At 32.5% G+C, this 15,611-nt stretch overlaps 1 protein-coding gene across 1 annotated transcript; it reads right to left on the bottom strand.

The window, feature by feature from the left end:
• Nucleotides 1-347: 347 nt before the first annotated feature.
• Nucleotides 348-13,367, bottom strand: dusp10 (dual specificity phosphatase 10). Its single transcript, XM_042746819.1, has 4 exons — nucleotides 13,162-13,367; nucleotides 10,554-11,367; nucleotides 2,110-2,478; nucleotides 348-1,070 (listed from the first exon to the last, which is right to left on the bottom strand). Exons 2-4 carry the CDS (start codon nucleotides 11,299-11,301, stop codon nucleotides 805-807), a joined length of 1,383 nt encoding a protein of 460 aa, XP_042602753.1. The 5' UTR covers nucleotides 11,302-11,367; nucleotides 13,162-13,367; the 3' UTR covers nucleotides 348-804.
• Nucleotides 13,368-15,611: the final 2,244 nt, after the last annotated feature.

Here is a 15,611-nt window from a genome sequence, read left to right as displayed (position 1 = left end):
CTGAAATAAAAAGCTACAGAAATTAATACTTTTATTTTGCAAAGATGCTTTAAATTGATCAAAAGTAGTTTATAATGTTATAAAAGATTTATATTTCAGATAAATGCTGTTCTTCTGAACTTAATATTCATCAAAGAAACCTGAAAAAAATCCTACTCAGCTTTATAATAATAATAATAAAAAATGTCTTTTTTTTTTTTTTGAGCAGCAATATTAGAATGATTTCTGAAGATCATGTGACACTGAAGACTGGAGTAATGATGCTGAAAATACAGCTGCGCATCACAGAAATAAATTACATTTTAAACTATATTTAAAAAGAAAACAGTTATTTTAAAAAGCAAAAATATTTCACAATTTTACTGTTTTTGCTTTACTTTGGATCAACTAAATGCAGGCTTGGTGAGCAGAAGAGACTTCTTTAAAAACATTACAAATCTTACTGTTCAAAAACGTTTGTCTGGTAGTGCACAAAGCTGGTTTGAAATGTCATAAATCAGTGCCTAAATGTAAGAAAAACACAAAATTATGCGACTAACCAGGTGGACCGAAAGTCTCGCTCTCGTTATGTACACATCACGCACCCGGCTGCTTTCCACACAGACGTTATTGCACAGTGAAGCCACCTTAGGTGTATAAAAATAGAGTAAGTTCATTGAAACGAGTGGAATCCAGCCTCCTCTGGGGGCTTTAGCCAGCACCAGCGGCCAAGAGCCGTCGTATGACCGCAGCACAGTGTTCGGCTGGTTTTCCTCATGCAGGTCTCATCCAAAAATCAAGGATACTCCGTCTGGAAAGGAGCTGCTATACGACGGTCTCGAGGCCCGTGAGTTTGGGTGTGAGTATGCGTGGAGTGATGCCGTTGTTCAGGTCTTCCTCGAACTCTAAAAGCTGGCCCATGAAGTTGAGGTTGGGCGAGATGATGGGCCGCCGGGACTTGACGAACTTGTAGGCATCTGTCATGGTCATCCAGGTGTGTTTCATCAGGTAGGCGATGACGATGGTGGCGGAGCGCGACACGCCGGCCTGGCAGTGAATGAGGAGCCCGCGGCCGGCTTGGTGCGCCTCTTCTGTGGACGGGAAAAACAGAGAATGTCAGCAAAAAATGTCCCGATCATCAGCATTTCTCTGAAAACTTCCCGTCAAGTCACAGATGTCCCTGTTCTCAAAAATGTCTTTTTTTTTACCCTCAGTCAGGTTGAATCTCAAAGAAACATCTGCATGAATCAATCAATAAAATACTATAAATATTTGGCTATAAATATATAAATATTGCAATAGTATGTTATATAATTTATTATGCATTATATATATATATATATATATATACATAAATATAGAACATTTTAATTATTGTGAAATTACATATAATTTATATTACAGATATATAAGTGTATTACACAAATCGTAATTATAATTAATTTTTTTAACATTAATTAGGTATTACAATAATAATTTATATAATTTATTCTGTATTATTATTATTACAAATATTATGTAATTATTAACTTATATTACATACAATTAATTAAATATATAAATTAAATATAGATATGTAATCATTAATCATTATATAATTTACAATACATAAATACACAAATCGTAATTATTATTATAATTATAATTTTACTATGAATTATAATTATTATAATAATTTGTATAACATTTTGCAAGATTTATTATGCATTTTTGTTAAATATAGAATAACCTTTCATTGTAACAGTTAATTATAATTATTATAGTAATAATTTACATAACATTCTGTATAATTTATTATGTATTATATTATATGCGTTTTTTGTTAAATATATAATATACAGTGGTTGTTAAAATGATTAGAACACTAGTATTTTCTACAAGATAAAAAATGTTAAAAATGGTTTTAAGTCAGTTATATATATATTCATTATTATAACTATACTTTACTATACTTCTAGCATTAAATATAGTTTATTACTATGCATATTGTATTTATTCATTATGGATGTGTAAACACACACACACGCATACATACACATGCATAATAAATAAATACATTTTTTTTTTTTCTCTTTCAGCAAAACTGTCTTCCTCCTGATTCTGCAGTTGAAATACTCTTCTCTGTCGTACCGATGAACTCGAAGGCCTCCTCGAAGTACTGCCGCAGGTTCTGTTTGTTGCTGTCGCTGGCAGGTAAGCGCTTGTACTTGAACAGGCCGAGCTCGTAGTGATAGAGCGGCAGGTGCGTGGTGACGTTCAGGATGAAGCCGATGTCCATGTGCTGCATGAGCTCCAGGTCCTGAGCGTCCCGTTCGTTGCCCAGGTACAGGAAGGGAAGGATGGCCGTCAGCTCTGCGTTCTCGATGTCCGGCGTGGAGGGCAGGGAATGAGGTAGCGCCCCCGACAGGCCCACCGCGGTACTGCCGTCCTGTCCTTCCTCCAGATGAAGAGAGTGCTCACACAGATCATCGTGGCTCTGTCGGAAACCAGCAAGGCCTCCTACGAAACATTCATTAAAAACAATTAATCAATCGCTCAACCAACAGAGAGCTCACAAATAAAGCATGAAGCTTAATATATGTCCCTGGAGCACAAAACCAGTCATAAGGGTCAAAACTTTGAAATTGAGATTTATACATCATCTAAAAGCTGAATGAATTGCATTGTTGGGATGTGACAATATTTGGCCGAGATACAACTATTTGAAAATCTGGAATCTGAGGGAGCAAAAAAAAAAAAAAAATCATCTTTAAAGTTGTCCAAATGAATTCTTAGCAATGCATATTACTAATCAAAAATTAAGTTTTGATATATTTACAGTAGGAAATTTACAAAATATCTTCATGGAACATGATCTTTACTTAATATCCTAATGATTTTTGTCATAAAAGAAAAATGTATAATTTTGACCCATATAATATATTGTTGGCTATTGCTACAAATATACCTGTGCTACTTATGACTGCTTCTGTGCTCCAGGGTCACATATAATAAAACTTTTTGTCCGTAATGTACAGTATTGACTGTTTATAAGAGTCCAGGCTGTTGCGTGCTCATTTGTCTCATCATAAGAGACGTGTCATGTTTTTGAGGTCACATTAAAGGATTTGCATGTAATTTGCATTTCAGGTTGAATAATTTCCTGATCGCGTTACAGATCTGTCTTATTTGCATGCAGAATGATTAATAGTATCTCCCGAGATCAGTCAGAGCTTATCACATACTTTATTAGGCCATAAATTCATATAAGAAACACGGCAAAAAATATGACACTGAAATTCAGAGATATCATATATAGTTTAAATGTATTTAATGATCAATATACATAATTAAATAAAGTAAAATATTTTTATCGATATAATTAATTATAACATTATTAATTATAATGTATTATTACTACATAATGCAACATTATATATAATTATATTAGGTATTATAAATTTGTAAAATGATGTTTTATATTATAATCTAATCTCCATAATGAATGAAATAAATATTTATAATATTGCAATATAATATAAAATACAACGTAATTTATTATTATACTAGAATTAATTGTTATATTAGGCATTAATAATAAATTAGAATTAGTATATCTGATAATATAATCTCGATTCCCATTTTATAATATAATAAAATCTCACATTTACATTTAAGTATTTATTTATTTACTTTTAAAACATTAATAATTATGATATAATAATACATTATATTTATAATATTAGGTAGGTTATTAATTATGTCCAATTTTAAGAAATAGTAATTAAAACATTTCTATATACTGTAATAAAAAACAACATTGTATATCATTATATTAGGTATTGTAAATTATAATTTGTATAATTATGTCTTACAATATAATCTAAACTTAGAATATCCATAATTAAAAATGTTCATTATAATATTGCTATATAATATAAAAAAACAACATTATATAATATATTAGGTCATATAAATTATAATTAGTATGTTGTATAATATGATATAATCTCCATAATTTACATTGAAGCATTTAGCAGATGCTTTTATCTAAAGCAATAATTAATTAAAACATTAATAATTATAATATGATATTACAATATACTTTAAAATACAATGTTATATAATATTATTACATCTTATAATTACATCTTATTTTTTAACATAGTATAATTTTCCAAATGATGTTATGAGCTTTCATATGTGTCCAGAATAGTGTGTTAAACCTCTATCAACACCTGAGGCCTTGAGCAAACACCAGCTGTAACACCGAAGACAAAGAACAAGCATCAGCAAACCAGAAAACACCCTTGTAATAGATGTTTAGCTTGTCATACTGGACATCTGCGCTTCCCTCAGTAACGTACATCAGATGAACACAGGGTGTGAGGTTATAGTCTGTTAAATTTCAGTTAGTCAAATGTAAAACCTGTAGCACCTGTTAACCTGCCTCTCATTCACAACTGATGAATGAATGAATGAATCTCATTAATCGCACCAGAGAGCACCTTCAACCCTCGTTCATTTTTAGAAAGAAAAGCTTTTGCTGTCCACTTTGGATGTTTGCACTTTTGAAACCACCTGTTTTTCCTCATGCTTTGCACATAAGCCAGATGGGTTATGCATAATCCAACGATAATAATGTCAATGTATTTATTTCCTATATTTATTCATTTATCTTTATTATCAAGGCTTTGGCAATTGCATATAATTTAAAATATGATATTTGTTTTATGTGCTTGAGTACATATATATATATATACTACAAAGCAAAGAGTACTTTTTGTGTTAAAAATTAAAATAAAAAGTTGATCCCACACACACACAAAAAAAAGCTATTGCTGAAATCTTTCAAAATGAGAAATGTATTATTCTACATGTATACTCTGCAGTGAATGGGTGCCGTCAGAATGAGAGTCCAAACAGCTGATAAAAACATCACAATAATCCACAAGTAATCCACAGCACTCCAGTCCATCAGTTAACATCTGGAGAAAACAAAACCTGAAACAAATCCAGCATTAAGATGTCCATAATCCATAATAACACTTCCTCCAGTGAAAAAGTGGTCTGGTCTGAATCCAGACAGAAATCTGCACAGATCAAGCAGCGTTTACAAGCCAAAACAGCTCTAAATAAATATGTGGCTGGGTTTTGATGTGACCTGATGGACTTTTTCACTGGAGGAAGCGTTATTATTAAGGTATTTTGGACAGAAGTGATGGTTTGAAGTTAAAATGCTTTAATACAGGATTTGTTTCTTGCAAACGTGCATCTACTGGCTTCACAATAGCTTAACTGAAAAGGAAAGGACATGATGTGTGACCAAGTATGGTGTCCCATACTCAGAATCTGTGCTCTGCATTACACCCTTCCAAGTGCACACACACACACACACACACACACACACACACACACACTCCCCCCACTGATACCCCACTGTGACCTTTGGGTTACAAGTCCCTTTGATGGAGCTGTTTGAAACAAACTCATACACCACCCATTCACCCCAAAACATCCATTGCTGATGCAATGCTACATTTCTCCAAATCTGATGAAGAAACAAACTCATCTACGTCTTTGATGCCCTGAGGGTGAGTATATTTCCAGCAAATTTTTATTTTTTGGTGACAAATTCCTTTAATCTCAAAGAGCAATAGTTAAAACTCAACCGTGCCAAATGTCTGCATGGATACAGTACTGCGTTACACAAGCGACATTTGGTGGCTCAGATGTTCACAAACTGGCGAACGTCAAAGGATGCATTGAAGGACTAGAAACAGCAAATTCGCATTAGACTGAGATCTTTTCTTTTCGTTTTTAAAGATCAAGACCTCCTATGCAAATTTTCAAGATCCTCCTGATTGATGGAGGAATTAATAAATACGTGGCCTTTCCTGCAGGGCTCCATGAGATTGAGGGCAATACTGACTCTGAGGAGATTCAGAAGCACAGCAGGTCTGCAGTCTGAACAGCTTTTATCTGCAAGCATTCTGCAAGAGCTGTGATACGCTCGCTAACACACACACACACACACACACACACACACACACACACACACACACCCTTCCAGGAGAAAACAATCCCAGAATGCAAAGCAAGCTCAGTGAAGCGATTCATTCAAGAGAAATGTTGATTTATTCAGTATTTTAAAAATACCATTTTACCCAAATCATTAATATAAAATGTAACATTATATATTATGAGGTATCATAAATTATAATTATTATTATTATATCTTAAAATGTTAAAATGTAATATGATTTTTATAATATCAATAATTCCATAATTAATACTAACATTATAAATTATAAAATTGTATCACTATATAATATAAATTATTATTAAATTATAAAATATTATATCATTACATCATATGAATTAGGTATTATAAATTATAATTAGTATATTTTTCTTATATTTTTATAATATAATATCATCTCCTTTTAATAATAGTTATAGTTAGGGAATCCATTAATTATAATACAATATTACTATATAATATAAAATACATTACATCTTATTAAATTAGACACTTTAAATTATAATTAGTACAATTATATTTGATAACTTTATAAAATACCATTTTATAATATATGCAATCTCCATAATTACAGAATTATTATTAATAATAGGTATAATTACATTTTATATTTTTATAATATAATATAAAAACATAATATGAAAACATGTTACTATATAATATAAAATACACCATTATATATTATTTAAATTAAGTGATACACATTATAATTTGTATAATCATATCTAAAATATTATATTATATTATATATTATATTATATTATATTATTATATTTACACATTTGGCAGATTTTTTTCCCCCAAAGTTCATGCATATAATATAAAGTCAAGGTCAAAATTATTGATTTTTAATTTTAAAAAATCACAAATATCTAAGCTTTAATTAAGTAAAACAACTGAAAGTAAATTGTAAAATATTTACCAATAATTCTGACCTCGACTGTACAAATAATATTCATTTTCCAAGTTGAGTACTGTACCAGCATATGCATAACCCACATTCCAAACCAATTATGAGATTCCATTTCAGGCTGCTGCGTTAGAACTAGACAGCTCACTAGAATTTGGAACAGAGTCCTAGTGTGTGTGTACAATGACATATCGGCTCAGTTCCAAAACTTCTAAAGCAGCAGCCTAACTGATTATCTCATATGCAACATAAGTGACCCTGGAGCTCAAAACCAGCCATAAGTAGCACAGTTATAATAGCTAACAATACATTGTGTGGGTCAAAATTATTGATTTTTCTTTCATGCCAAGTAAAGATCATGTTCCATGAAGATATTTTGTAAATTTCCTACTGTAACTATATCAGAACTTCATTTTTGATTAGTAATATGCATTCCTAAGAACTTCATTTGAACAACTTTAAAGGCTATTTTTTTCAATATTTAGATTTTTTTGCACCCTCAGATTCCAGATTTTCAAATAGTTGTATCTCAGCCAAATATTGTCCTCCTAACAAACCATACATTAATGGAGAGATTATTTATTTCTCAGCTTTCAGATGATGTATTTAAATAAATTGACCCTTATGACTGGTTTTGTGGTCCAGAGTCACATATGTATAATTTGTCCAAAACAAAGTAACTTAGAAGGCAACACGTCAGAAAAGAAGGCATGTATGATGCCTAGGTTTTGGAGCAGATGCATGCAGGGGACGTCAGCTGACAGACGCACTCTGTCCTCGTCCCTCGACTCTTCACGCCAGCCAAACAAGGCAAAAGATGGCAACAGACTCGCGCGCGGCTAGAATAGCGCTGGCTCTTCACCATCAGCTGCTGCCAGGGGCCGCAGGAGCTCAGGCACGCAGAGACACATGGCCATCGCAGCGAGAGCTGGACATGCCTGTCAGCAAGCTGAGGTCAGATCAACTGCAGACGTAACACAACTACTGTACTGTCTGGCTAGTTTGTTGACACACCTCACAGTCCTACTGTTCTAGCCTCATAATATTCAATTAACAGTTGCTAAATCAATTTATTACAAAATATACAATTGTGCAACGCCGTACAAGTCTCTCCTGCTCACCAAGGCTGTATTTATTTGATTAAAAATACAATAAATACAGTAAAATTATAAAATAGCTGTTTTCTATAATATAATGTAAAATGTAATTTATTTTTATGAAGCAAAGCTGAATATTCAGCATAATTACTCCTGTCTTTAGTGTCACATGAACTCATTCTAATATGCTGATCTGCTTCTCAAGAAACATTTCTGATTATTGTCAATGCTGAAAACAGTTTTTGTGGAAAACGTGATCCATTTTATTTTTCAGGATTTTTTGATGAACAAAAAGTTCCAAAGGACAGTATTTGTTTGAAGCAGAAATATTTGTAACATTTTAAATGTCAGAAATAAAACTCTTTACTGTCACTTTGTTGCCATCCTGATTCCTTGCTGAATAAAAGCATTCATTTCATTCAAAAAAAGACTTTTGAGTACAATCATGACTAAAAGACTTTGTAATTCAATGACAAAAACTAGTGTTGGGCAACAACTAGTTAGTTACTAGTAACTAGTTACAGTAATAATAGTACTTTCTGCAGTAACTAAAGTAACTAATCACGTATTGAAGGCCAACAATTCAATAATTCCTAGATTTATTTTCATAACTTTACTCTGGCTTGCCCACCCACATCCCTCTGATCCCAATATAATTTGTATAAAATCTTTTTAGAGAATGAAACGTTTTCTTTTTGATCAAATACATTATGGAATATAATCCTATATGGGTAACAGAGAAATTAGCTTCAAACATGACAATTAATGAGATTAATACAACACTTTTACTTGAGGTTACTATTAATCCCCACTGAGTGTTTGTAATAACTTCTTTCTGTGATCCAATGTAGATTTTGATCAAATGATGAAGCGGAAATATATTTTTAGTTAACATTTTAGAAGAATTTTATGCAATTACAACTTCTATGGGGCCTGAAAGTAGTGTAACTAATAACTGTTGCCAGAAAGTCATAAGTAAAGTAATATTATTACTTTTGAATGGAGAAATTAGTAATGAAGAATATATTAGATTTTGTGAGTTACCAGCCCAACACTGTTCACATCACACATCAAGAAAGCCCAGGATTACACTACAAGTTTCAGAAAGTGAAAATCCCACACGCTTACTCAAAAGCAACGGTCTGAAAACGTCTGAGAGGGTGGCTTCATCTTTGAAAATAATTCAGATCAAGTTCATACGCCAACGAAAAAAAAAGTAGGCGTTTTGAAAAACGAGTCATTTCTAGAAATGAATCATTCAGCTAGTTCTATTTCTGCAAGACTCAGATGACTGTAGGTGAAATAAAAGAGGCAGCACAAACGTTAGGACAGAGGATTCACAAAACAAGAGATAAGAATGAAAACCACTAGGCTATTTTCTGCTTATTTTCTCATTTATGAGTAAAGCTGAGACATCGTTTTTACATCTTAATAAGTGCTTATTATGAAAAATATTTGAGAACATTCATGAACTGCACTTGCGCTCTTAAAGATAAAGGTTCTTGATTGCCTCGATGGTTCCATGAAGAACCTTTAACATCCATGCCTTTCCAATTCAACAAAAGGTTCTTCAGAGTGAAAAAAGGTTCTTTAGATCATTTAAATGTCTTTCGAACTATGAAAATAGTTATTTTAAGATAAAAAAAAACCTTTCGAAAGCTTGTCTTTTTAGAATTTATCTCACAAAACTTTTTTCTTTTCAAGATTTCCATGAGTCTGGCCCTAGGACTCTAAACGTTGAAAGAAAAAGCATTCGATTGGTTCCTTGAAGAACCTTTGATTTCCATGGAACTCTTCCATTCCACAAAAGATTTTCAGATTTTTTCAAATGTTCTTGGATTAGGAAAAACAGCCTTTAAAAAAATCTTTCGGAACTTTAATGTTAAACAGCGTACTGAACATTCTTTTAGAATATATCTTTTTTCTTAAAAAAGATTGTAAATGTTGGAAGAAAAAGCATTTTTGCACCAATCATGGAACATGAACATTCTTTTTAGAATTGTATTATTTTCTAAAGATTTCGGCCCCTGGACTGTAAATAGTAGAAGAAAAGAATTCAATTGATTCCTTAAAGAACCTTTAACATCCACGGAACTTTTCCATTCCACAAAAGATTCTATCGATTTTTTCAAATGTTCTTGGATTAGGAAAAACGGCCTTTAAAAAAATCTTTCGGAACTTTAATGTTAAACAGTGTACTGAACATTCTTTTAGAATGTATCTTTTTCCTTAAAAAAGATAGAAAAAATGGTCTTCTTCTCTTTCAGAACCTTTATTTTAAAAAGTGCACTCAACATTCTTTTTAGAATGTATCTTTTCTTAAAAAAGATTTGAAATGTTGGAAGAAAAAACATTCGATTCCTTGAACTTTTCCATTGCACAAAAGATTCTTCAGAATTTTTAAAAATGTTCTTTAAGTAAGAAAAAAACTGTTTTGGAACCTTGTACTCAACATTCTTTTTAGAATGTATCTTTTTTCTAAACGTTGGAAGAAAAACTGCGAGCCCATCCATCTGCGAACCTTCACTCTCAAAAGCAGGCCTACCTTTAAGAACGATGGGGTCCTTTCCTTCCCTCCGCAGCGACTCCAGAACCACTTGCAGAGGCTGAGACGGCGTCAGCCGGCCCGGGTCCACCGTGCTTTCGTCGTACACCACCAGCTCTTTGGAAAAAATCCCCTTGAAGGAGTCCTTGCTCTGCAGGCAGGAGATGAGGTCCAGGACGGTGATCTTGCCCTGCTGGAGCCGTCGGCGGCTGATCTTGTCCGAGCAGTTGATGTGCACGGCGCCTCGGATGTGGCTCTTGTTAAACTCCATGAAGGGCCGGCAGTCGATGATGACGGGCACCGGCCCCACCGGGTGGCCCAGCGGGCAATGCGTCAGCTTCTTGGCCAGTTCGTTAGGGTGGATGACCCGCATGCCGCCCCTGCTCAGGCCCGAAGTGAGACTGGGAGCACTGTAGGCCTCCGTGGGGGCCCCATAGCCCACTCCAGAGTTCAGGTTAGGGCTGCTAGCGCTGACCTGGCCATCCTTCTCGTAGGTGCTCACCGTGCAACAGCTGGCACTGCTGCATCCACACGTCAGCGAGCGTGTGGAGCCGCTGGACGAGGGCATATACGTAAGCTTGGTCGCCTGGATCTTCACCACGGTGGTGCTGCTGATGACCGTCGACTGACCGACGGTGCCCACGGTGGCTTCCAGGTAGCTGGTGTCCAGGCGGAGTCGGAGTTCCTGAGGTCGTATAGGCCTTGGCAGCGCCACCACAATTCTGTCGTCTAGAGGAGAAGGAGGCATGGAGAGACCACAGAGGGCTGGCACACCACGGAGAACTCAGATGTCCGCTCGGTCGCAAGCTGCTCGCTGAGAAGCACAACAGAATCAGAGATGGATTTAAAAAATGAAGGCTGTTTGCGCCGGGATGCCATTGAAGAAGCATTTTTGCTTTACCCATGTGCAGAACATTTTAAAAATCTAAAGCTAAGTGTTTCCCAACTTTGTTCTTTGGAAGCACACCAACACTACACATTTTCAAATTGTGTTAAATTAATTCATTAATTAAAAATAATTCGAAAATTATATTTTAAAAGATTTAATTAAATATTTTAATTTTATAATAATTATTGTATTTTATTTGTATTAAAAATATTTTTAAATAATTTTAAAAAACTTAATTATTTATTTAAATACTTACATTTACACAACTTACATTTATTTAAAATAAAATGACAACATTGTAGTGTCTTTCAATATGTGAACACCTTAAAAAAATTTAAATAGTCATTGAAAATAAAATACAGAAAGATAATATACTCTAAAAATCAGAAAGACAGAAGACAGTGAAACTGGTTTTAAAGAGACACAAGTGTGAATGCAATGAAAAAAAAATAATGCAATTAAATGATACTGTTAATAAATAATAAAATGAAATAAAATATAAATAAAATATAAATGTTAAAATATTTAAAAAAAATAGTCATTAAAAATAAAATACAAACAGAATATATATATAAGTGTGAATGCAAAGAAATAATGAAACGGTGTTTAAAAACAAAGTCAATTAACATTTAAATCATAAAAATATATTTAAAAATAAATAAATACACCAATGTTACAGGGTGCCTCCTTATGTCAACACCTTATTTAGTTTTATAATGATATTGAAATCAATCTATTTAAAGATATAAAATGATTAAAAAAATTACAATAAAAAAAAATCAATTTAATAATTTTATTTAAAATAAATTAGTAATAAAAATAAAATAAAACCCAATCATAAAGAAAATGTACTGTATAAATTAGCCAACCAGATGGGATCTTGGGATGGAATGCAAGTGTGAATGTACTAAAATAATTTTACCCTGTTTGAAATAAAATAAAACTAAAAATAATATTTAAAAATAATTAAACAGATGATGGACACATCCAAAATGTACTGCTGACGACTCTTCAGGAACAGAGCTGAAGACAAACGCTGACCTAAAGAACCTGTTTCCATGAAGAATAAAGATTCCATGGATGTTCTTCATGGACGCAATACAGAAGCTTTATTTTTAAGGCTGTAGTGTCGTCAAATGGACAGTCTGTTCTCACACAGGCCCGGCCCCAACCTGCAGGGGCTTCTCACTCATTTTTAGGGGAACCTGCAGAATGGCTTTCAGCTGAGAGCACTACAGTCAAATCAGCCGAGATATTTAATCAGCAATCGTGCATGTGTCACGAGACGTGCAGAACTTTCAGACCGATGTGTGCTTGATCTGATAGATTCCTACAGGCTCTCATCACAGGAGCGAATCGCTGACCCCATTCAATTCAAAAGAGCACACAGCAGCCCATTCCCAAACACGGCATGTGGACGTGCTGGGAATAAAATATGGAAAGGTTCTGCATCTGAGGCTAGACATCATCATTATTTCATGCGGTGACAATGCATGCAATTTACAGATGGGCTGCTTTGCACAGCACAGAATCTGTCAGGATCACAACTCGAGCTGAGCACAGCAATACATGGAAATGAAGTTTCAGCATCTGCGTTAAATGTGTCCTTATTTGCTGGAATGTAACACATCCTATAGATCTATATGGGGTGGGACTCCTCAGCAATCCCGTGCAATTACTAAACAACTCTAAACAGTTAAACATGTTCTTCAGACTTACATGCACGTGGTGTTTATCACCAGTGTCTTCCTTCCGCTGCTTATCGATCAGTCTGAGCCGCTCAGCCGGACCCGGCGCTGGAGACCCGCAGCATTTTCCTCCCGTCCTGCTTTGCTCTCTCTTCACTGATGGAGTTGGAGTTTGTAGCGGCTCCGCACTAGTATCACTTCAGACTGACGTGCGCCTGAACCAATGGAGCTCCGCGCTGCTGATGGAGAGCAACAGCGGCCCAGAAGTGGGAGGAGGCGCAGGGTGATGTCATTGAGAGCCAATCAGGAGAGAGCTCGGTGAAAGCGGTTTAAAGAGACGGGACGCGAGTGTGAATGCACTGAAACAGTAGTAAAATAAAATAGGCTAATTATACTGTGTTTAAAAATAAAATTATACAAAAGTAAAAAAAAATAAAAAAAAAAATAATAAATAAATAATAATAATTTAAATAATGGTTTTAATTAATAATATATATATATATATATATATATATATATATATATATATATATATATATATATATATATATATATATATATATATAAAAAAAATTTTTAAAGTGTATCAGTGTTGGAGGGTCCTTCATTATGTCAACACCTTAAAAGCAAACTTTTAAATATTTATAAAAAATAAAATGCTAACAGGAAAATAATATATTGTATATATTAGCCAATCAGAAGATGGTGAAACTGGTTTAAAGAGATGGGAAACAAGCGTGAACGCACTGAAATAGTAATGAATAAAGAATTTAAATGAAAATAAATTAGAATTAAAATCATAAAATAAAATAATTATATTGTGTTTAAAAATAATATTATACAATAAAGTAAAAATTATAAAAATAAATTAAAATACAGTTTTAAAAAGTGTTTCAATGTTGGAGGGTCCTTCATTATGTCAATACCTTAACAGCAAACATTTAAATATTTATTAAAAATAAAATGCTAACAGAAAAAGAATATATTGTATAAATTACAAAGAAGATGGGGAAACTGGTTTAAAGAGGCGGGACACAAGTGTGAATGCACTGAAATAGTAATGAATAAAGAATTCAAATGAAAATAAATTAGAATTAAAATCATAAAATAAAATAATTATAGTGTGTTTAAAAATAAAATAATACATCTAAAGTAAAATTTATTTTAAAAATACATTTAAATAAATGTAAAAAAAAATTGAAATATTAAAGGGTCCTTCATTATGTCAACATCTTAAAAGCAAAAATGTAAATATTTATTAAAAAACAAAATACACTAACACTTTATTTTAAGGTGTACTTGTAACACGTACTTACTAACAACAAATTACGCATAATTACATGCAGGTAACTGTAAGACCAACCCTAATCTTAGCCATATGGTAAGTACATGTAATTAATTAATATTAATCAGCACTTAAATATATTACATTATAAACAGGACACATTAAAATAAAGTGTAACCTTTATACTATTTTTATCTTTTTATTATTTTTATTATATTAATTTCTTTTTCATCATTTTTATTTTATTTTCAAACATTGTTCAATATTCCATTGCATTCACACTTGTGTCCAGTCTCTTTAAACCAGTTTTATACAATGTATTTATACTAATTTATACAATCCTGTATATTCATTTTCTGTTAGTATTTTAGGTTACACAATATTTTAAGGTGTCCTTGTTACAGTGTAATTATACATTTAAGTACTGAGTAATAATAATTAACTACATGTACTTACTATGGTTATGGTAAGGATTAGGGTTACTTGCATGTGATTATGTACAATTAATTGTTATTATAATAGAAAGTGCATGTAACATGTGTAACAAGGACACCTTAAAATAAAGTTTCCAAAGTAAATCATAAATGTTGTGGGGTCCTGCCTTATGTCATTACCACAAATTAAAATAGCTATTACAAATAAAATACAAACAGAAAGAGGAGAAACTTTGTGTAATGTGAAACATGATACCATGTTTAAGAAATAAAATATAAAAATGATAAATAAATAAACAAATAATGAAAAAAGACAACGTTTTTTGGATCATTATTTATGTCAACACCTTAAAAAATAAATGTAAATATGAAATAATAGTATAATATAAAAGATAAATTGATGATAAATAAAATAAAAATGCTGAAAAATAAAAAATATTAAATATAAAATGTTAAAATGTAAAAAAAAAAAATAATGTTGTAGGCAAAAATTTAAATAGTCATTAAAAAATACAGAGGGAAAATATAAGTATAATTATATAAATTGTAATTATTTTTAAGAATGAAAATGTCAGCATCATACAAATTCTGTAACAAACATTATCTAACACTAAACAGATAACTGAATGCATTTAAATATTATGAAACTATGAGTCATGTATCAACAACTCATAAGCTATTTGAATGCACATCACCTACTCATCTGAACATTCACTAACATTAAACGACTTATTACTGAAGGTTATTATGTAGTGTATGCAG

This window comes from Cyprinus carpio, chromosome B20 (genome assembly GCF_018340385.1).
Source record: "Cyprinus carpio isolate SPL01 chromosome B20, ASM1834038v1, whole genome shotgun sequence".
In the NCBI taxonomy this organism is placed as follows: domain Eukaryota; kingdom Metazoa; phylum Chordata; class Actinopteri; order Cypriniformes; family Cyprinidae; genus Cyprinus; species Cyprinus carpio.
This window is presented reverse-complemented; position numbering and strand designations above follow the sequence as displayed.